Source organism: Pan paniscus, chromosome 22 (assembly GCF_029289425.2).
Source record: "Pan paniscus chromosome 22, NHGRI_mPanPan1-v2.0_pri, whole genome shotgun sequence".
In the NCBI taxonomy this organism is placed as follows: domain Eukaryota; kingdom Metazoa; phylum Chordata; class Mammalia; order Primates; family Hominidae; genus Pan; species Pan paniscus.
In genome coordinates, this window is record NC_073271.2 from 26,712,253 (window position 1) to 26,735,532 (window position 23,280).

The 23,280-nt window shown below is 37.1% G+C and overlaps 5 protein-coding genes across 5 annotated transcripts; 3 read left to right on the forward strand and 2 right to left on the reverse strand.

The window, feature by feature from the left end:
- Nucleotides 1-556, reverse strand: LOC130541097 (keratin-associated protein 6-2). Its single transcript, XM_057300933.1, has one exon. The coding sequence runs from the start codon at nt 428-430 to the stop codon at nt 122-124; it is 309 nt and encodes a 102-aa protein (XP_057156916.1). The 5' UTR covers nt 431-556; the 3' UTR covers nt 1-121.
- A 1,977-nt stretch (nt 557-2,533) lies between these two features.
- On the forward strand, nt 2,534-2,846 carry LOC112438076 (keratin-associated protein 22-1). The gene has a single exon (XM_024926962.3). It carries the CDS (start codon nt 2,568-2,570, stop codon nt 2,712-2,714), a length of 147 nt encoding a protein of 48 aa, XP_024782730.1. The 5' UTR covers nt 2,534-2,567; the 3' UTR covers nt 2,715-2,846.
- Nucleotides 2,847-14,864: 12,018 nt separating this feature from the next.
- On the reverse strand, nt 14,865-15,683 carry LOC130541098 (keratin-associated protein 6-1). The gene has a single exon (XM_057300934.2). The coding sequence runs from the start codon at nt 15,335-15,337 to the stop codon at nt 15,122-15,124; it is 216 nt and encodes a 71-aa protein (XP_057156917.1). The 5' UTR covers nt 15,338-15,683; the 3' UTR covers nt 14,865-15,121.
- Nucleotides 15,684-17,857: 2,174 nt separating this feature from the next.
- Nucleotides 17,858-18,132, forward strand: LOC130541099 (keratin-associated protein 20-1). Its single transcript, XM_057300935.1, has one exon. The coding sequence runs from the start codon at nt 17,888-17,890 to the stop codon at nt 18,056-18,058; it is 171 nt and encodes a 56-aa protein (XP_057156918.1). The 5' UTR covers nt 17,858-17,887; the 3' UTR covers nt 18,059-18,132.
- A 3,922-nt stretch (nt 18,133-22,054) lies between these two features.
- On the forward strand, nt 22,055-22,278 carry LOC112438083 (putative keratin-associated protein 20-4). Its single transcript, XM_024926971.3, has one exon. It carries the CDS (start codon nt 22,086-22,088, stop codon nt 22,218-22,220), a length of 135 nt encoding a protein of 44 aa, XP_024782739.1. The 5' UTR covers nt 22,055-22,085; the 3' UTR covers nt 22,221-22,278.
- Nucleotides 22,279-23,280: the final 1,002 nt, after the last annotated feature.

The following is a 23,280-nucleotide window of genomic DNA, read 5'->3' on the forward strand; positions in this document are numbered from 1 at the left end:
ATCACATCAGAAACTTTTAATATAAGATAATCTTCATCCAGCCCCGAGCTCAGAGCATACGGGGTTCGGAATTGGGGAATCCCGATGTCACAGGATGGAGGATGAGTCTCCCACGGTGTCCTCAGTAGTAGTAGCCAGAGCCGCATCCATAGCCACAGCCACAGAAGAAGCGGGAGCCGTAGCCATAACCATAGCCACAGCAGGAGCCATAGCCACAGCCCAGGCTTCCATAGCCATAGCCTAGGCCTTCGTAGCCGCAGCACCCATAGCCATGGTCGCCATAGTAGTTTCCGTAGTAGCTGCCACACATCGTGATGGTTGTGGAGGTTGTCCTTGGGTAGGAAGGAGTGTAGGTGACTTCAGTATGGATACTTCCTGTAGAAGGCCTTTTATATGCCTCAGGATGGGAATGATCCAGCAGAGGTAGCATACCATTGGCTAATTTTTTGACTAATATAATTAGTTTCTTTTTTCTCAATTGTAAGATAATGCTGCAGAGGTATTAAGGAGGCTTGTTTTGTTTGGCCTTGCAATTTGGGCTCCCCTTATCTGATTGAGGGCTCTGATGAAAGGAGACCTCACACACTCACACTCATATAATCCTGCCTCAAACTAGACTTTCTATAGCCATCCTTTACATCAAGAAAGACTTTTGTTAGTTACACTCTTATTTGCTCTAGGCCCCAATTAATTTTACTCTTTTGCACAACATTCAACAAAGAATAACTTTGCCTTTTTTAGTATTTCTTCTCTCTTTATCCAAATAATACTTTTTTCAGGGATTTAGTGTCTTTTCTATACTAAAGCCATGATGTTGATAATAATTCAACTAATTAAAAATTCTAGAAAACCAGATCTGAGAAAAATTTGTTGTATTTTTCTACTTATACCAGTGAGTCTAATTTTCCTTTATGTTCAACCTCTACGGAAGAACAAGAAAATGTAAGTTATTCTCTTGATTTATAAAAGAATTAATAAATGACCAAGTCAATGAAATGGAACAATAGTTTTATATTCTCTTTTAACTTCTTATCTTAAAATAATCTCAGGCATAGAGACAGTTGTCAAAATAGTATAGAAAATTTCCATATATCCATCATTCAACATCCCCTAATATTAATATCTTTCATAACCATAATCCACTTATCAAACCAAAGAAATTAACTGGGTACAGTATTCTTAACTAAACTGCAGACTTTATTTTACCATTTTTCTGTTATTATTAACTTATTTTATTTTAAGTTCTAGGACCATGGTTCATTGTAGCACTATTCACATGTTTATTTTAATGTTCTTTTTTTCTGTTCTTGGATCCAATTCACATGGCATTTGGTTTTTGTACTTCTTAGTCACCTCCAATTGCTCATGGTTCATTCGTCTTTTCTTGGCTTTTATGACCTTACAATTTTAGAGAGCCAGATATTTTGTGGAATATTCCCCAGTTGAATCTGTCTGAGGTTTCCTCGTATGTAGATTGAGGTTATACATTTGGGAAGAGATGTAACTCTTGTCTTGTGCCATCTCAGGGAGTCATGATGCCAATAAATCTTTGAGTAATTCTGGAATTGTTTTAAAATTCAGATTTTTAATAGAAGTCCTTTTCTTACTATACACCGAGAATCAATGAAGTCAAAAATCAAAGTCTTTGCCATGGTTTAGAATCATATATAAAATGATAGCTACATGTGAAGTATAAACCAAAGAGAATGATATTGCTCCACAAAGAGTGATGAAACACCTTATCACTCAACATTTTACAAGTGAATGCTGCCACCATGACTTCTCTTACACGCTTATCATCCTTCCTTATCACTTTGGAGCTACACTCTTATTCCCAAGTCTGCATATATGTATTTAGGCTGAAGGATATTATTGGGTGAAAGTAGGATTTTTAAAAAATGGAAGCCATCACGTCCATAACCTCAGGCTTTGGGAGGCCGAGGTGGGCGGATCATGAGGTCAGGAGATCAAGACCATCCTGGCCAACATGGTGAAACCCCATCTCTGCTAAAAATACAAAAATTAGCTGGGCGTGGTGGCACGCACAAGCTACTCAGAAGGCTGAGGCAGAGAATCCAGGAGAATCACTTGAAATCAGGAGGTGGAGGTTGCAGTGAGATTGTGCCACTGCACTCCAGTCAGGCAACAGAGCTAGTCTCTGTCTCACAACAACAACAACAACAACAACAACAACAACAAAAAGTGGAAGCCATGTGGGTTACTCTTGGTTGCTGGTAATGTAGTTTAAATTTGACATCTGAAATAAACAAGTCATCAAAATAGGAGATGGATCTCTTATTAAAGGTACATTATTTCATTATATTCAACATTCCTGAGAAACAGCAAAGTTGTCTTGGATGTATTGATTACAAGGAATATTTTAGATGGTTTCAATGCTAATTAGTGTGGAATGTGAATCTAACAGTGCCTGTGATTTGTCCCACATACCATTCATGTGGTATTTAAAGCCCTTATTATAAGCTTAAAACTTTAAACTTAAAACTCTGTAAACTTAAAACTCTAGAATCTGATCCTGCTGTACAACTGAGCCTACCTTTCTTGAAACCATGAGCTTTGATAACAACTACCATGGTGGCCAGGGCTATGCCAAAGGAGGCCTGGGCTGCAGCTATGGCTGTGGTCATAGTGGCTATGGCTATGCCTGTTACTGCCCATGGTGTTATGAAAGATCTTGGTTTTCTGGCTGCTTCTGAGAAATTAGAGATTGCTGATCTGTTTAGGCCATTCTCTTATGAGCTATGTTTTCTTCCCGTGTTATTTATAATAACGATGTTTTTTTCTGTTCAAAGAGTGACCACTAAAATTTAGCCCACATTGCCATGTCATAATTTATTTGATCAATTAGCTGGAAGTTCCAAAAATTTAATCAAACGAAAAAAGAACCTTTGATGTTGTGTTACTAGTATATGATTAAGTACAAATAATCTTAAGCATTTTCATTTGGGAAAAAGTCTAAATTTATTTGTCATCAAAGGTAATTTATTTTGCAAACCTACAGCATTTTCCTACCTATATTTATTTATCTAGACTACCTATATTATTTGTGATTGTGTGTGTGTGTTCAGGAGCACATATGTAAGGTTGCTGACCCACTGGAAACTTACAGTTGATGATGTGGATGTGTTAGGTCTGACCAATAGTACTTTGATAAAATGTGTTTTCATGGGCAAAGCCAAGTGGTACTATAATTTACTTTGATCTGTCAAAGCCTCATCTTCAGTGTATCCAATATTTGGCTAAAATCATTGGCAAAAATAGTACCTCCCTTCTCATCACTTTATTCTGTTGCACATACATTACATTTCTTGATACTTAGTTGCATTTTTGGCTCTAGATAGCTGTAACTTTTTCTCTAAATCCTATATTATGGCTGTTTCTTTTAACTCTGAAAAAATATACTCTTGAACTCATCCTATGCCTGGTGGCTGCATAGACAGCACTTCCAAGTGTCATTCCCATGTGGCCACAGAGAGTCCATCAAATTTAAGTATGTTTCTGTGACCCTTTTATCAAGGTCAATATCTGCTACCTCAGGTGATACTTTCTTCTTGAAGACACAAGTCTGACCCAAAATACAAGCTGAAAAATATAGACTTCAGTTTGCCAGCCGTGCTCAAGTTAAGCAAAGCTGTTCTTTATTCACTCTACTTATTATTTATCAGTCGACATTGATAAAAATATAAAGCAAAAATATCTTCTAATCTGTTAGTGACTAATGTTAGAATTTGGAGTTTCTACAACTAATAAAATATTCATACAAAATTACTTTGTTAATGGCTATTATAGTATGAAGTTGGCTAAACTCTTAACTAGCTTCCAAATACATGATTTTTTAAAACATCTAGACGAAACAATAATAAAGAATTTTTAAAAATTGTTCATCAATTAAAGACAGACAACATATAGAGCCGTATCACTCTGACATCTCCAAGTATTGACAGGCAGTGAAACTGAAGGGAGACTGAAGAAAGCATCTTTGTCACAGCCTTGGCTTTTGTCCTGCCATAGTGGGCAGGAATCTTAGGAGTCAGATTCCCAGAATGTCCTATTTTAGCATGGTCAAAAAAGCCAGAGTAAGAACTCTGTAAAACCTGACTTTGGACTCAATAACCCATCATACTCAGAAAACTGCTCATCAAATATCAAGCCCTCATCAGACTTAGTATATACTTTAGAAAAATTAAAGTCTTTGGTAATTATCCTAAGGCCACACAGCAAATAAAGACACATTTATTCAAGAAAATCTACTAAATATAGGGTTAGCGAGAGTCTTCATTCACTTGTTCACAATCAGCTCTTTTCATACTTCCTCCTCCAGCTCACCATGACAGACCCACCACTCTGGGTAGTGAGACCAATTTATAGTGCTTCTTCTATCCCCATCTGAAGGGCTACAGTATCTCTCCTCTGTGTGCAGGTGATTAGCATATCTCATGTCCAGTTCTGTGTGGCAGTGGCTAAAGTCCAAGTGAATCTGACCAAGAGGTATGTGTCTCCATTCCTCTACCTTTTTCCCACTTGTAGTGCCAGGGATCTACCAAAGGCATGACAGGCCAGTTATCTTAAGCTCCTATCACTCTCTCCACCACCCTGATCATTCATAAGAGAGATTTTTCATGACAGATATTGCAAGCTTAAAAAACTAGAAGCTACTGCCCAAACCCAGAGAGTGCTAGTAATGATGTTATGTCTCTATGAGAAAATAAGCAAGTAGTTGTTCCTATTCCCAGTTCTGGAGTAGTTGCTTCAATATTTTGCACAGACAAAAGGCAAGCCATAAGAACATAGAGATCTGAATCTTTTCTCAAGTGAACTAGCTGATTTAGAAGAGTGTGTAGAAGATTTAACTTAAGTTTAGACTTTGAAACAATGGCGATTTTGGTGATAAGTAATTAAGAGAAAACTGGTTTCACCATGTGATATGGTTTGGCTGTGTTCCCACCCAAATATTACCTTGAATTGTAGCTCTCATAATTTCCATGTGTTTTGGGAGGGACCCATAGGGAGATAATTGAATCATGCGGGTGTTTTCCCCTATACTGTTCTCGTGGTAGTGAATAAGTCTCACAAGATCTGATGATTTTATAAGAGGTTGTCCTTTTCACTTAGCTTTCATTCTCTCTTGCCTGCTGCCATGTAAGACATGCCTTTTGCCTCCTGCCATGATTGTGAGGTCTCCCCAGCCATGTGAAACTGTGAGTTCATTAAACCTCTTTTTCTTTATAAATTACCCAGTCTCGGGTATGTCTTTATCACCAGTGTGAGAATGGACTAATATACCCTGAAAGCAACCAACTAAACCATAGGCCAGCAAGTGTATCAGAGAGAACCAGAAAAGATAGCCAGGAGAAGCCCTTCTGGGTTCAGAGCAGATTTCAGACTGGCCTCAAAAACTTTGACAAAGAATTCAAATTTATTCATTTTTTCCAGCTTTATTGAGGTGTCATTGACAAATAAAAATGTGTGTATTTAATATATACAATGTGATTTTATACACACACATATTAAAATAATTACCACAAACAACCTAGTTAATATATCCATAACCTTACATGATTACCTTTTCCACCCCTGTGGTGAGTACCCTTAATATCTACTCTGTTAGTAAACTGATAAGACACAGAGTAGTATGGTAGTTGCCAGGACTGGAAGTTGGGGGAATGGAAAATGTTATTCAAAGAGTATGAACCTTCAGTTATAAGATGAATAAGTTCAAGATATCTAATATACAGCATAGCTACTATAAACAATAACTGTATTTTATACGAAAATTGTGTTATGAGTCTAAATTTAATTGAATCAGATTGTGAAGCAGTTTACATCCAAGAGCATTGTCAAAAATAATGACACAATCCCCTAAAAATTATTGTGTCTAACAGCTGAGTGTAATACCAACAAAGTCCAACTGCTTATCGGAGAGTGGAAGGAAAGAGAAAATCTAAGACGGTTCAGACAAAACCTCAGAAATACAGTACACATGCTGTAGCTGTGCCTTTTAAGGAATAACATCAAAAGTTTCATGCTGAACTCAATAACATAGCCCAGCCTAGTCTCTAAGCAAATAAGGAAACAATAAGCTCTGGAGCAGAGGGGAGAGAATATCTACAGTTTATACAATATAAAATCTAAAATGTCCAGTTGAGAAAGAAAGAGAGAGAAGATGCAAGAAACAGGAATATGTGACCCATATGCCAGTGAAAAATCAAGCAACAGAAACTGTCTCTGAGAGCATCCGGATGTTAGACATACCAGAAAAATATTTTAGCCATTTACATATGTTCAAAGTACAAAAGGAAACCATGCTTCAAGAAACAAATGAGAGGCAGAGGCAGAGCAAGATGGCAAGATAGAAAGCTCCACCAATTGCCTCCCTTCCCCCAACAAGGACAGCAAGTTAACAACTATCTACACCAAAAAAAAAAGCACCTTCATAAGAACCAAAAATAAGGTAAACACTCCTAGTACCTGGTTTTACTTCATACTGCTGAAGGAGGTACTGAACAGATAGAAGAGACAGTCCTGGATTGCTGATGCCAACCTCCCCACATCCCCAACAAGGGCAGCCTGGTGCAGAGAGCATCTCTGGGTGCTGGAGGACAGAGAACACAGCAATTGTGAGGCATTAAACTCAGTGTTGTTCTGTTAGAGCAGAAAGGAAAGCCAAGGCAAACTCAGCTGACACTCACGGACACAAGGGAGCATTTACACCAGGCCTGACCAGACAGGAATCACCGATCCCTGTGGTCCAAACTTGAGTGCCTGCAAACCTCTCCATCAAGGGCCAAAGTGTTCTGTCTCTCTAAGTAAGCTTGAAAGACAATCAAGGCCATAAGGACTGCAACTTCTAGGAAAGTCCTAGGGCTGAACCAGGCCAACAGCCAGTGGACTGGAGGGGAGGGGAGAATGCAACATACTGAGACACCGTTTGGACAGCGAAGGGAATGTTGGCTTCATCTCTTCCATAACCTTAGGGGCTACACAGCTCACAGCTCCAAAAGAGTCCTCTTCCTTCTCTTTGAGGGGAGGACTTTGTCTTGTATCTTGGATGCCAGCTCAACCACAGCAGAATAGGGCAGCAGAGTTGTGAGGCCCCCTTTCCAGGGCCTAGCTTGCAGACAACATTTCTAGACACACCCTGGGTCAGAAGGGAAACTACCGCCTTGAAGGAAAGGACCCAGCATTTATCACCTGTTAACTAAAGAGCCCTAGAGTCCTGGATAACTAGCAGTGATACCCAGGTACTACATTGAGGGCCTTGGTGAGCCTCTGAGATTTGCTGGCTTCAGGTGAGACTCAGTACATTCCCAGCTGTGGTGGTTACAGGGCAAAACTCCTTCAGCTTCAGAAAAGCAGAAGACAAAGTAAAGGGGACTTTATCTCACACCTTAGGTACCAACACTGCCACAAGGGGATAGAGCACCAAGCAGGCTCTTGCGGGTCCCTGAATCTAAGACTTGACACTTGGATGGCATTGCTGGGCCTGCCCCGGGCCAGAGAGGAATCCATTGCCCTAAAGGGTGAGTCCTAGGCAAGGCAGCATTCACCACAGCTGACCTAAGGAAACTTGGGCCTGAGGGGAATACAGGAGGTACTCTGTCAATACTCCTCATGGCCAGGGGTGGCAGTGGCTACAAGATGAGGCTCCTCATCTTTGGAAAGGAAGGGAAGAGTGGGAAGGACTGTGTCTTGTGGTTTGAGTGCCAGCTCAGCCACAATACAATAGAATACCAGGAAAACTTCCAAAGTTGTTGACTCTAGTCCTTGACACTCAGATGGCATTTCTAGACCCACCTGAGGCCTGGGGAACTTCACTGTCCTGAAGGGAAGGACACAGGCCTGGCTGGCTTTGCCACCTGCTGATTGAAGAGCACCAGGGCCTGAGCAAACATAGGCAGTAGCCAGGGAGTGGTTACAGCAGGCCTTGGGTGAGACTCTTAGCACCGTACTAGCTTCAGGATTGACCCAGTGCAGTCATAGTGGTGTTGGCCATAGTGGTGCCTGTGTCACTCCACCCCCAGCTTTTAGTGACTCAGAACAGAAACAAAAACTCTGTATATTTGGGAGAAAAAAATAGAAGAAAACAAGAGTTTCTGCCTGGTAGTCCAGAGAATTCTCCCAGATCTTGTCTGGGAGACATCAAGAAAGTACTTCTATGAGTCTGCAAGAACCACAGCATTACTGGGCTTGAGGTGCCCCCAAAAGTAGAAACAGCTTAGATCACAGCACCCAGGTCCTTTCAAATATCTGGAAAGCCTTCTCAAGAAGGACAGCTACAAATAAGCCCAGGCAGTGAGGACTACAATAAATACCTAACTCTCTAATGCCCAGACACTGAAGAATTCCTACTAGCGACAACACCATCCAGGAAAACATGACACCACCAAATGAACTAAATAAGCCACTGGCAACCAAGCCTGGAGAAACAGAGATATGTGACCTTTCAGAGAGAGAATTCAAAATAGATGGGTTGAGGAAACTCAAAGAAATTGAAGATAACACAAAGAATTAATTCAGAATTCTATCAGATAAACTTAACAGAGGTTAAAATAATTAAAAAGTGTCAAGCATAAATTCTGGAGTTGAAAAATGCAATTGGCATACTGAAGAATGATGCCTTGTTTAGAAAACCTCATCGTTTTAGCCCAAAAGCTTCTTAAGCTGATAAGCAACTTTGGCAAAGTCTCAGGATACAAAATCAACGTGCAAAATTCATTAGCATTTCTATATATCAACAACAGACAAGCAGATAGTCATATCATGAATGAACTCCCATTCACAATTGCTACAAAGAGAATAAAATATCTAGGAATGCAGCTAACAAGGGAAGTGAAGGACTTCTTCAAGGAGAACTACAAACCACTGCTCAAAGAAATCAGAGAGGACACAAACTAATGAAAAAACATTCGATGCTCATGGATAAGAAGAATCAATAATGTGAAAATGGCCATACTGCACAAAGTAATTTATAGATTCAATGCTATTTCCGTGAAACTACTGTTGACATTCTTCACACAATTAGAAAAAACTATTTTAAAATGTATATGAAACAATAAAAGAGCCCAAATAACCAAGATAATCCTAAACAAAAAGAACAAAGATGGAGGCATCATGCTACCCAACTTCAAAACTACAAAACTATAGTAATCAAAACAGCATAGTACTTGTACAAGAACAGACACAAAGATCAATGGGACAGAACGCAGAACTCAGAAATAAGACCACACACCTAAAACCAACTGACTTTCAGCAAACCTGGCAAAAGCAAGCAACAGGAAAATGATTCCCTATTTAAAAAACAGTGCTGGGAGAACTAGCTAACCATATGCAGAAAATTGAAACTGGACCCCTTCCTTGCACCTTATGCAAAAATTAACTCAAGATGGATTAAGGACTTAAAAGTAAAACTCAAAACTCATGTGGCTTTGGGTTGTTTGTTTGTTTGTTTGTTTGTTGAGACAGGTTTCATTCTGTCACCCAGGCTGGAATTCAGTGGCATGATCTCTTCTCACTGCAACCTCTGCCTCCCAGGTTCAAGAAATTCTCCTGCCCCAACCTCCCGAGTAGCTGAGGCTACAGACTTGCACCACCACACCTGGCTAATTTTTGTAATTTTACTAGAGACAGGGTCTCACTATCTTATAAAGGCTGGTCTCAAACTCGAGGCCTCAAGTGATTCTCCCACCTCCACTTCCCAAAGTGCTGGGATTACAGGTGTTAGCCACCACAGCTGGCCTTTCTTGCTGCTTTCAAGATCTTTTCCTTTGTCTTTACTGGTCATGGTTTAGCTATGATATTTGGGGTGTTAATTTTGTTTTGTTTTGTTTTCTTCTTTCACTTGAATTACTTATTGACATGTCCTAAATAGGGACAGTGAATATTAATCTAGAATTACCAATTATAATATAAACACTATTAAAATATTAGATTTCAATGATAAACAAACACTGAAAGCTCTCAGGAAAACCATTACATAATTTACAATAGGAAAATAATTAGGCTATTAATCGGAATTTTCAAAAGTGACATTCAAAGAAAGACAAAAAGAAAAGCATTTTAAAGAACCTAATAAAAGAAAGCGTGATCCAAGATCTTTATATTTAACAAAGCTGCCCTCCATGTATCAATGGATTAGAACAACAGTTTCCTACATACAAAAAGTAGACATTTTTGCATCCACAAGCCCATATAGAGTAACACCCTAGAGGGTGAGCATCATCCAATCAAGGGATGAATGGGAAGTGTTAAGCAAAGTATTGAATACATATGTGTGTATGTGTGTGTCTGTGAGTGTGTGGGGATACAAACACATGTGTTTTGGTATGAATGTATGTGTGTGATGATATGAATTTGGTGTGCTACCAAATACAGGGATTAGATGGGAGGATTAATAATACATAAATAATATATTTTGTGATGGAAAAGTAGTTATAATCCAACTAAATGACAAAGGGATAATAAAAGAAGAATGGAAGAGGAAAAGAGAACAAGCTAATTGTTGTTTTATAGACAAGAGAGGAAGTTAAATAATATTAATATAAGCTATTGTGTCAGATAATAAAATGCTAAATTTAAAAAGAGGGAACAGAGAACATTAAAATTAGTATATATACAAAGGTAACCAGATAGCCACTAATATAACTACCAACCATCAAAATACCATTTAAAAATTTTTTTTATTTTTGTGGGTATTCATTAAAGCATAAAGAATAGGACCAAACATACCAGTCATGGCAATACATGTGAATTTAATTAATTAAAATAAACATTTTAAATTTGGCTGTTGAACTAAGCCTAACTATATGTTTTATATAAACACCTGAAACAAAATGATTTCAAAATGCAAAATTAAAGCCATGCACAAAGGTGTCTGGGGAAAAAAGTCCCAATAGAAAACATAACAACTCCACTGTCAGATAGATAGAAATGAGGGAAAAGGCATTAAAAGTGATAAAGAAGAAAACTTACCAAGCAAGAGACACGCAAATCACAAGATATCTATTATATATATGTATATTTATGCACCAAATAATGCTAAGACCCCCTTTATGAAGACACAGATACCAGATACATGCCACTGAGAGACATAAGTAGAAACACACTGATAAGCAGCACTCTTGGAACAAGACAGATCAAGTGGAAAAAATAAACAAGCAGAGATGAGATCTAAACAATATATTCAAAAGGTAGCTCTCATTTATATAGACTGACCTTTATGCCTTGATAATAATGACCTTTATGCCCTGATAATAAATAATATACCTTTTTTCTCCAGTTCTCATGGGACATCCACACAAAGGTCATACATAATGTCCAGCAGAAAAGATTCGTTTTATAAAACAGAAATAATGGGAAAGGTACTCTGATGTCACACAACAATATTAATAACTACTAACAAGAACAAAGAACAGAAAAATCCTTTAACCTGGAAAGTAACAAGCCTTGTATTTAAAAAAATGTTCTTGGTTGAAAGAAGACATACAAATATAATTACCGGTTTTCAATAATTAATGATAGTTTAGATAATCTGTAACAGGGCCTATGAGAAATATTTTTAAAGTGGTTAGGAACAATTCACAGCACTGACATGTTATCAGTAAAAATAGAAGAAAGTAAATTAATATTATGAAATATTAATTATATTTCATTAATTATGTAATATGAATTATGTTTTAGCTCAAATATTTCCCAAGGGACAATTAAGTAAATGAAAAATACAGAAAGATTAAAATAATAAATACAGAAGGAGATATTAATGAGGTACAAAAAGAAAAAATACATGTAATGACATGAAATGCTATTATTTGAAAGATTAACAAAACTTGTAAACTACCTGCTAACTTGATCAAAGAAAAAAATCGAGAAACCATATGCACAATTAATAGTAAGAGGGAAATAAACATTGAAACAGAAGACATTTGAAATACCATATAAGACTGGGTTTCAGAGCTCTATGTACATAAATTGATAATGTCCTGGAGAAGTGCAGATGACCAAAATGGACACCTTTCAACTTAGAAATCATAAACAGATTCATTTCCTTAAAGTTAATGAAAAGAATGAACAGACCCTCCTCAAAAAAGACATATATGCGGCCTACAATCATATGAAAAAATGTTCAACGTTACTGTTCATTAGAGAAATGCAAATCAAAACCACAATGAGATACCATCTCACACCAGTCAGAATGGCTATTATTAATATTAAGAAGTCAAAAAATAAAAGATGCTGGCGAGGTTGTGGAGAAAAAAGAATGCTTTTATACACTTGGTGGGAATGTAAATTAGTTCAGTCCTTGTGGAAGACTTTGGTGATTCCTAGAAGACCTAAATACAGAACTACTATTTGACCCAGCAATCCCATTACTGGGTATATACTCAAATGACTATAAATCATTCTATTATAAAGACACATGCATGGATATGTTCATTACAGCACTATGCACAATAGCAAAGACTTGGAATCAACATGAATGTCCATCAATGATAGACTAGATAAAGAAAATGTGGTACACATATACCATGGAATACTATGCAGCCATAAAAATGGAGGAGATCATGCCCTTTGCAGGGACACGAATAGAGGTGGAGGCCATTATCCTCAGCAAACTAACTCAGGAACAGAAAACCAAACACGGCATGTTCTCACTTATAAGTGGGAGCTAAACGATGAGAACACATGGACACATAGAGGGCACACAATGGGGACTAGCAGAGGGTGGAAGGTGGAAGGAGAGAGAGAAGCAGGAAAAACAACTAATGGGTACTAGCTTATTACCTGGGTGATGAAATAATCTGTACAACAAACCCCTATGACACTGTGACACAAATTACCTAAGTAGCAAACCTGCATGTGTACCCCGAACCTAAAATAAAAGTGTTTTTGTTTGTTTCTGTTTTTTTGTTTGTTTGTTTTGGTTTTTTTTTTTTTGAGACTGAGCCTCACTCTCTCCCCAGGCTGGAGTGCAGTGACGCAATCTCGGCTCACTGCAAGCTCCAACTTCCATGTTCAAGCGATTCTCCTGCCTCAGCCTCCCGAGTAGCTGGGATTACAGGCACGCACCACCACATCCAGCTAATTTTTGTATTTTTTGTAGAGACAGGGTTTCACCATCTTGGCCAGGATTATCTCAATCTCCTGACCTCATGATCTGAGCGCCTAGGCCTCCCAAAGTGCTGGGATTACAGGCATGAGCCACAGCACCCGGCCAAAGTTTTTTAAAAAAGGACTTTAAGGGACAGTTTTTAAATAAAGAAGAAAAATAAAAATTAACAACAGAAAAGCCCAAACCCAGATGATTTCTCAGGAGACTTCTACCAAATATTTAAAGACAAAGCAATCCCAATATTGTACACATTGTCGAAGAGCACTGAAAATGAAGGACAACTTCCTAATTCCTATTATGAAGGGTGTATAGTCATCCCCACTTATCCCAAAGGATAAGTTCCAAGATGCCCAGTGAATACTTGAAACCAAGATAGTAACAAAGCCTATATATAGTATGTTTTTTCTGTATACATACATACCTGTGATAAAGTTTAATTTACAAAATAGTCACAGTAAGAGATTAACAACAATATCTAATAATAGAAGGAACGTATAACAATTACTGTAAAAACAAGTTATGTAAATACGGTCTTTCTCTCTCCCCACCCATCTCTCTCTCTCTCTCTGAAAATAGTTTAATATTTTCTCACAGTGGCTGATCTTGGGTAACTGAAACTACAGAAACTGAAATTATGGTTAAGGGAAAACTACTGTATGCACTGAATTTGCAGTGAGAAGAATCAACATACCCAGTGATTGCTGCCTCCACATGTCCATACTCTTGTGTAAGCCCCTCTCTGTGAGTGAGGGTGAGACCTGTTGCTTTTAGCCAATAGAATATGGTGAATGTTTATGATTATGTGTGTTTATGTGATTATGTTACATAAGACTATAGTACCCATCTTGCTGGAGTCTCTTGCCCCCCCTTGCTGGTTTTGAAAAACAAGCAATTATGTTTCAAAACCTCTTTGACAAGGAACTGTGAGCATCCTTTTGGAGCTGAGGGTTGCCTCCAAAAGATAGCTTGCAAGGCACTGCAACAAATGGCCAACAAGAAAATGAGCCCTTTAGTCCTACAACTGCAAGGAACTGAATTCTGCTAACAAAGGCATGACCTTGGAAATGGATCCTTCCCCAGCTAAGCCCTGGGTACAATCACAGCCCCATTTAAGATCTTGAATTGCAGCCTTGTGAGACTTTGAAGCTTCTCGGTTTATACCTGAAATAGTGTTTTTATTTAATTATTATGGCCCACCATGCAGGTCAAATAGCTTTATAACCTATTACTAGCTTAGAGTATACTAGATTATAAAACTATTCCTTTGGTTATGTCTCATTAAAAAATAGTTTCTTTAAAATGGAAGATTCAAAATGAAGGATATAGTAACAAGCATTCATTTATTTTAGGAGATATGCACAAGAAGCCTTGGGAAAATTAAATTTTTTCTTTGTTATGTGACAGACAGCAGGCAATGCATAACCCAACATATAAATGATAGGTACTTAATTTAGTATTGAGAATTACTCAGCACAACATAAATTCTTCCCCTAGAAGCAAAGGAGGAAACTGAAATTTATTAAAAAGCTTACTTTTCTAAAACAATTGAGCTTTGAATTGGCAAAGAAACCTCTCTAGAAATTGTAAGAAAAATATCTCCCAAAGAATTTAATTGTTAGCTTTCATGCAAACTGAAACAAAAACTATTGGTAAGAAATTTTAAATATTAAATGATTGACATAAACACCAGGTTTCTCTTCTGGATTAAATGTGTTTATTAGGTGAACAGAGAAAAAAGCTCCATCATAAAGTCATCAAGGCAGATGCTGTGACACCATCATTCTGATGAAAGGAGAACTGACAGGTGAATTTTACCTTATCCCGTTTCATGATAGAAATTCAAGATATTTGTAGGTTAGATGGTAGCTCAACAACAGACCATATTAGACTTCCATTGCAGGATATCATCACTCAAGGGAAAATCTCAGAACATGTGGGCTTCAGAATTAGTGAATCTCAGTATCACAGGATAGAGGGTGAGAGTCTCCCACAGCATCCTCAATAATAGTAGCCAGAGCCAGAGCCACATCCATAGCCATAGCCACAGAGGGAGCGGGAGCCATAGCCATAGCCACAGCCCAGTCTGCGGAAGCCACAGCCACAGCAGGAGCCATCTCCACAGCCCAGGCCTCCATAGCCATAGCCCAGGCCTCCATAGCCACAGAACCCATAGCCAGGGGTGCCATAGTAGTTTCCATAGTAGCTGCCACACATGGTGTTGGTTGTGGGGGTTGTCCTTGGGTAGGAGGAAGTGTAGGTGACTTCAGTATGAACACTTCCCCTGCAGAGGGCCTTTTATATGCCTCAGTGTGGGTGGGAACCATACACAAGTCATGCCATTGGCTAATTTGAAGGACCAGCATGAGTAATTTGTTGACTCTTGGTTTTCAATCGTGGCCTTGTGGCATTTAGAACATTTTCTATTGTTTAGCCACATCTGAAACATTTGTGCATCTTTAATGAGCATCAACTGTCTGATCTTTAAAACTCTACTCACACCAGACATTCAAATTACCATTTTCCAACCAGCCTTTATGGCAAGAAATAGCATTTTAGTAAACAAACTGACCTGTTCTAAACAACCAATAATTTTACCTTATTTTTGCTGACATTCAACAAGTCATGGTAATCTCCCTTGAGCTTGAGTTTCTCCATCTCTTTCCTGCTGCTCCAAACCCATTGTTTTCCTTTAGGAATTCTTCTCATTTTCACATGAGAGATGGTTTTCTTTTAAAAGCCAGAAAGTGTCACTCAGCTTCCAGAGACTGTTGACACAAAGCCAACAGTTTGAAATTCTAAAATACCAGGCATGAGAAAACTATACTTTTCTTTCTCACATCAATATTTCCTTTTGTGACTGTTTTAAAACAATAGTTCTTTCCCATAGTTTCAAATTCGTAATCAATGAGGTTTCATTTTATTTATAAAATTGTATTTTTATAAAAATTTTCCTGAAATTTCAAGGCATTTGTTATATTTGTGTTCTGGCTCAAAAGTAAGTATAGGTATTTTCATATTTAAAACAATAATACTGGCAGAAGTATCTTTTCATGCAACCTAGTATATTTCCACCATCAAACAAGAAGTCTTTGGCAAAATATGAGACTATGAGGAACATGTTACTATAACCTAATCTTTTTTCAAAGCAGTGAAGATCAGAGCTAAATTGAGTGATTAAGTCAAGTAGCCCTCTGGATTTATATTCTTAGTAAGATGACTTTATAAGAGTGAGTTGAATATAGTAAATAAGAGTAAAATATCTGTAATGTGCTTTCTAGGCTCAAATTTTACCTCTACTATCCATAGCTGTCTGACCACTGTTAACTACATGCTTCAGCTGCCCTATCTGCAAATGGGATTGTAATAATGATACCTACCCCACAAGGAAATTTAGAAAATCAAATCTTTTGATACATACCAGACACTTTGAATAGTGTTTGGTTCATAGTAGGAACCAGAATACTAGAAAAAATTTTGCTGTCTTTACTTATTTCATCCCATCCCTGTTTTTCTGGATAGAAGCTTCAGTAGAGAGTTGATCAATTGAATAAGAGAACTCAGGCATGCTTAAGTTCTCATTTAGGGGCATTATGTCCTTGAAGCTGAAGGGAAGAGAAACTCTGCATTGAGGATGTACATCTAAAAACAGAGAAAGTCACATCCTGGTTTTACTGAGAAGGGGCAAGTCCTACCGAGTTCCCCAACACACATAGCACAAGCAGGGGGAGATACAATGATTGGTTCTCACCCAGGTGGATCTGAGTGGAGACTCATTGATTTCCTTACTACAACCAAAGACTGTTCTGGCTGTAGAGACCCAAGGATGTAACACTTCATGCTAGGTAATGGATTGCACAGAGTTTTATTTTTATGGCAATGGAAAATGGCAATATGTGTTATGCCATCTACAGGTGTCAGTGCAGAACAGGTATGGTCCTCCTCAAAACCAACAGCATATCACTGCACATCGAAGCACACCTCAGGCAGAGAATGAGGAGTGGTAATGTCTTTATTGCAATTGTATTTTAATACTGACAACCAGAAAGTGATTGAATTTTGTTGAGTTTACCTGAAAGGGACAAGAATAAATGTTTTGCCATTTAGTGGAAATAATGAATCAAGATAGAATTTGGTATAACAGTAAAATAAAGTGCATTTGTACGTTTGTAAAGTTGTATCCTGTAAAAATGTTACCTGACTTATGTATTTAAAGTGAAATAAACTGTTCTATCTCTGAAGAAATATTGGGCAATATTACAGATCTCATACTCGAAAGACTTGCTCCTTAGGCACATCTGTCTCCCCAAAGCCATGCAGACAGACTTCTTCAACTGCAACTGGTAGATGAATGTAAAGGAATTAACAAGCCAAAACCAATTTGAATCAGATGAGATTTGCATAGTTTCTGTTATTTCATAGAACCTCACCATGAAATTTTAGTATGTGCTCTCAGGAAAAAAGGATGTTAAAACCAGGTTAAAAAAAAAATCTGTCATTCAAATCACATTCTTTGATTGTGAAAATCTTGACACAACACTAGAGGAATCCTAGCTATGAAGGCTTCACTATGCCTAATGAAAAGAGATTTATGGGAGTGTTGCCTTGGCGGTCTTAGCGGTCAACCCAAAATAATTCATAATAAGAGCAACATTGCCTGTGATTTGCCACACCTACTACTGAGGAAGTATAAAAGACCTGTGAAGATGGAGATGTTCAAATTCAAGAACATCCTCTTCTACACCTGAACCATCCATTTCTGACACCATGATTTACTACAGCAACTATTATGGTGGCTATGGGTATGGTGGGCTTGGCTGTGGCTATGGCTGTGGTTATCGTGGCTATGGATGTGGTTATGGTGGCTATGGAGGCTATGGAAATGGCTACTGCTGTCCATCTTGCTATGGAAGATATTGGTCATATGGTTTCTACTGAACAATTCTAGAGCTCACCAGATTTGTCTGCTTGTGAAACTTGGATTCTCATGCTGCTCTTGTTCATCAGATCCTGTGTCTTCAAAATAGCAGAAACCTAAACTAGGCTATTATCAAAGAACTACAGATGCTGTCTTTCTCTGGTTCTGTTGTGCAAGATGATAAAGAATATGTTTTAAAATGCAATTCTTTGATTCTTAAGTCCTTTAAATAAATTTAGTCTGTTCGCAAATATAGTGTGTTTTCATGTTTATTATTTTCATTGTCAACTTTGCATGTGGATGATGGTAAGATGGAAACCTGTGCATAATTACTATCCCAAGGGGTTGACACTACATCTTATTTCATTTTCCTATTTTTTGTCCTTCTATATATTTCTCACACTATTTAAAACTGAGCTTCGGTAGGGACACAGTTGATTGCTTTCTCTTCAAATAATTTCTACTTGTAGCTTGACAAGCTACACACCTAAGGCTGGTGGCTGCATGCTGCTGACTGTCCTTGTTTCTCCAGAGCACATAAAAACACATACACATTTTAAGTTGTGGCTTCCATGAGTTTTCCAAGTTGTCTGCCTTCTGGTAGCTTCATCACTATGAAGCCTCTCAGTTGCCTGATGTTGTTGATATAGATCCTGTATACAGGAAGTGCTGTGCCATGTCTGGGAACCTGGATGTCTTTATAGGAAATCTCTTTATGATAGGCGATTTTGATAATGAAGTTCATTTCATATTTCATTGCATTCATGCAACAGCTCCTAAAGTATTCTAGGCATGCTGCTATGTTGGGAGAGAGCATCTTTTCATGAATATTCAAGATTGTTTCTGTTGTAATATTACTAAATTTTATCTAGTTGTATACTTTATAAAACTGGTATTTGTGTACTATTAGAATATTCTAATTGGGTTTTACATTTTTTCCAAACAAAAGAGTTTTAGTGAGTTTTTACCACATGGTATGAAAATCAAACTTCTCAATTAATCTGTAAAAATAAACTATTGACATTAAGGAACCTATATTAGGGAAATTTAAAAAACAAGTTATACAACTAGATAATGGGATTAAAAGTTTGTATCATGATTTAATGAATACAGCAAACAATATATCTTTTCCAGTAATTAGAATAAAATGAATCTAGAAACAGAACTCCAAATGTATGCATTGCCAGTTCTTAAACAAAATTTTCAAAAATATCAAAACATACCTAAAATAATATATTTACTATTATACATATTGTATATGTGTTATTGCTAATGATTATTAGCAATAACACATGTATAAAATTTATAAATAAATGGTTGAATTGAAATTGGGAATGCAGGTTCAAAATATTTACAGTGTGGTTTTCTCATCTCACAAGTTTGAAGATCACTGCTCTCGACCAAATTTTCTCAAGGTGTGGTCTAGGGACACGTGTGGGAACCAAAGACCCTTTTGAGGTCTCGATAAGGGCAAAATTATTTTCATAATATATTTTTCATTTTTACTGCCATACATACATGAATGAACAGTGGAATTTTCCAGATATATGCATGTTATCACAACAGACTAAAAGCTAAATCAGATATGAGAAACTGTCTTCCATTAAGCCAGACATTAAAGAGATTGACCAAACATGTAAAACATTCCACTATTCCTAAGAAGTTTTTGCTCTAAAAAAATTATGTTTCTAAAAATATGAAATTATGACTTATTTTGAAATTGATTAACTCATATTTTTAAATCATCAATTTTAATTTTAAAAAGATGAATATCAGTAAATATAACACATAAACAATGGCTTTTCAAGATCCTCAGTAAGTTCTTTTATGATCGAAGAGTTTTAAAATCATTACTCCAAACTAATCCTATCCACCATTATTTCTTGGTGGTAGGTTACTTGAGACAGAAGCATGCCTGAAATATTTTGGTTTAAATCCTCAAATATGGGAGTTATTTAATTAGGAAATAACACTATGCTCTTTGACTCTCTGTGTGTTGGTTTTAAAAAGTACGGTTCAAATAATAGATACATATTCCAACAAGAATTTTAAAAGAAAAGTGACAAAGTCTTCAATATCTCAAATATAAGAACTCAAGTGACTAACCCCACTTAAAATTCACTTTCTAGGGGCAATTAATCTGTATAGAATAAACGAGGTTCTTTTCAAAGAGAATAATATAGCCCATGGCTTTTCTTTTCTTATATTTGCTGCCATCGTTCCCAGGGATATATTTAATTTTTAAGTGGAAACACTGTCTAAAATTTGGTTCCTAGCAGAATTTTCTCATTCCTTTTTCTATATTGTTGTATTAGATAGGAGTAGAATTTATTGCAAGTGATAGAAATAGTATACATTTTAAGAATGTATTTCTCTTTCACATAATCAAAGTCTGGATTTAAGTCATCTCTAGCTGGTTTCTAGTCCTCAGTGACCCAGACTCATTCTAAATCATTGCTTCATCATTTATAAGATGTGACCTTCATCTTCATAGTCAAAGATGGTGGCATTTGTGTCCTAGGGAAGAGGACCAAGAAATATACAAAGAAGATGGTAGACTCCATGCAACTTGAATCTTAAGGAAGGATCCAGAAAGCCGTCATATTATACCTTAAATTTTATGCATTGTTCAGAACTTCATCACATGACTAGAGTGGGTTTCAAAGAAGCTTGGGAAATTTAGAGGATTTTTTTCCTAAGTTGATCATGCCCAGCATAAAAAAAGAACTATTATATTCAAAGAAGGGGAGAATAGTGATAACAAAGCAACTATTCATCTTTATTACCACTAGAGTCCATCAAGTTTGGCAAACAATATTGGTAACCAGCATAGTACTATAATGAACATCTCAGGTCAGTTATATCAAAACATCATAATAAAATTCTTTTTAATATATAAGCACCTTTTAAAATGTACATATATATTTATGTATGTCCACTTGCTTGTTACTGCAGATTAGTGTGTGATCTTGTTTAGGCAATAAGAGATCCACTGTATGTTTTCTTTTTTTTAAATAACAACATCTATTGGTTTTAAGTTTGTCAGAAAAAGCACCAAATTATTAAATGTAAATATTTAAGCTAAAAGTTGGAACAGGAAGTCCTCTAGGTCAAGCTTAGCACTTAGATGTGTGTTTACTTAGATGTATGTACTAAGTACTTATCTTAGTCCTCAGATGTGTGTCCTTACTTGTTTACAACAAATACTCCTTATTCCCCCAGGTGACTGCTATATGGATCCACTACCCTATTTCATATATTTATTTTCCACTGTCTCAAAAACGCTTTCCTGGAGAAGTCCAAAGAGAACATCAAAACAAATGTGAAAATACGGGAACCTGAGAGGTGAGATGTGAGAGATCTCACACCAATACTTCGATTTCTAAATAAATGTTTACAGTGATCTGACATAGAGGCAAAATCATGCTAACAAATAGACTCTCAAGATAAAAAAAATAAATATGTGACTTTATATTAGCATTTTATTGTAAATGTGGTCAGTTCACTGTTAATAATCAATATAAAATATTATTTGGGATGAAAAGTTGTTTACCCCAAGGAAAGAAATTGTGTAATTTACAAGATATTTTACTTCAGATAACTTTCCACTTGTATCACTTCCTCACTCAAATAAATATACTTCCAGTTTCTGTTTGCATATTTGACTCACCAGTAGAAATCCTTACAAGTAAAGAAAAAAATTTGGATCAGAGGGCTTGCATATTGTTAACATTTTAAGGAACCTGAGTCTAGACTTTAATAACAAACAAGAGTGAGAAGATCACCAAGACACAGGAAGCATCTTCTAATTAAGGGCGTGTAACATTATTACTGAGTTTCAGACAAAATAGTTACATTTTTATTAGGATATCTGTACTTACTGAAATAAATTTTGTCAAGTTTTATTATTCAGCTTTCTCTGAAATATGAAACCGAACTGCCTCATACACTATTGAAGCTGTATAAAATTGCATTTGCAGATGGTGACATTCAAACTGAGAAAAATATTTCCCTGATCCACAACTGAAACATCCACTTCTGAACACCATGTCCTACTACAGCCATCTTTCTGGTGGCCTGGGCTGCGGCTTGGCTGTGGCTGTGACTATGGGAAGGACTGTGGCTGTGGCTGAGTATGGCAGGTGCAGACATGGCTGCCACTCATCTTACTCTGCCAGGTAATGACACCATGGATTCCACTGAGGAACACCTAGAGCAGTTCAGTCTACTGCACTCCTCCAGCTTGATTTCCTGATTCTGTTTCTATAATTTTTCACGTGAGTAATTATATTTGCTATACAAACTCTGATAGCTCATCCTGGTGAACTTGAAGAACACAAAGTTCAGACCTGTCATGCTTCTGAATTCATGAAGAGAGCCAAAAATGCGTCAAAAATTATAGGTAAGTTTTATCTTTAATATTGTGCTACCAATAAATTTATTTTATATTTTTAATCAGTATCTTTCATATGAAAAAAATTTAAGTTCTATTTTAATGGGTTGTTTTCTCATATTCAGGATGGTTCTACTTTATTCACATTAATTTGTATAGAACTGTGAGGAACTGCTTTTGGGTGCTGCCTTTCATGCTATTCTGAGATGACACTGTTTCAAAAAAGATAAGCATAAAATCATCAGTCCATTATAATAACATGGGTATAAAAGCTACTTTCAAATGTACCTACAGGCAGCATTATTACCTATACGTAAGCAAGCAAAATGTCATTTCACACAATAATAGTCCCATTTCCTGTTAACATATGCTAGGGCTATCTTTCTAAAACCCCACAGCTAGGTTGTCTCATTCAGATCTGTGCCTTCAGGTGGATAGAAATTGTCTTTTCTGCTTTCCACACTTCTTGCTGCTCCTCTCAGTTCTATAGCAAAAGAGGACAACACATATCTCAGGTCCGCCTTTCACTTGCATTGGGATATATTAACCTTGTTCATCCAATTTCTAATTTAAAGAAAACAAAACTGCTTTTTTGAATTATTCTAGCTTTTTTCTTTTTTTTTGAGACAGAGTTTCACTCTTGTTGCCCAGGCTGGAGTGCAGTTGTGCGATCTCAGCTCACTGTATTCTCCATCTCCTGGGTTCAAGTGATCCTCCTGCCTCAGCCTCCCAAGTAGCTGGAATTACAGGCAAATGCCACCAGGCCCTGCTAATTTTTTGTATTTTTAGTAGAGACTGGGTTTCACCATGTTGGCCAGGCTAATTTCGAACTCCTGACCTCAGGTGATC

Bases quoted from the DNA above. Each gene is read 5' to 3' on its own strand.
- LOC112438076 (XM_024926962.3), top strand. From the start codon at position 2,568: ATGAGCTTTGATAACAACTACCATGGTGGCCAGGGCTATGCCAAAGGA.
- LOC130541099 (XM_057300935.1), top strand. From the start codon at position 17,888: ATGATTTACTACAGCAACTATTATGGTGGCTATGGGTATGGTGGGCTT.
- LOC130541097 (XM_057300933.1), bottom strand. From the start codon at position 430: ATGCTACCTCTGCTGGATCATTCCCATCCTGAGGCATATAAAAGGCCT.
- LOC130541098 (XM_057300934.2), bottom strand. From the start codon at position 15,337: ATGTGTGGCAGCTACTATGGAAACTACTATGGCACCCCTGGCTATGGG.
- LOC112438083 (XM_024926971.3), top strand. From the start codon at position 22,086: ATGTCCTACTACAGCCATCTTTCTGGTGGCCTGGGCTGCGGCTTGGCT.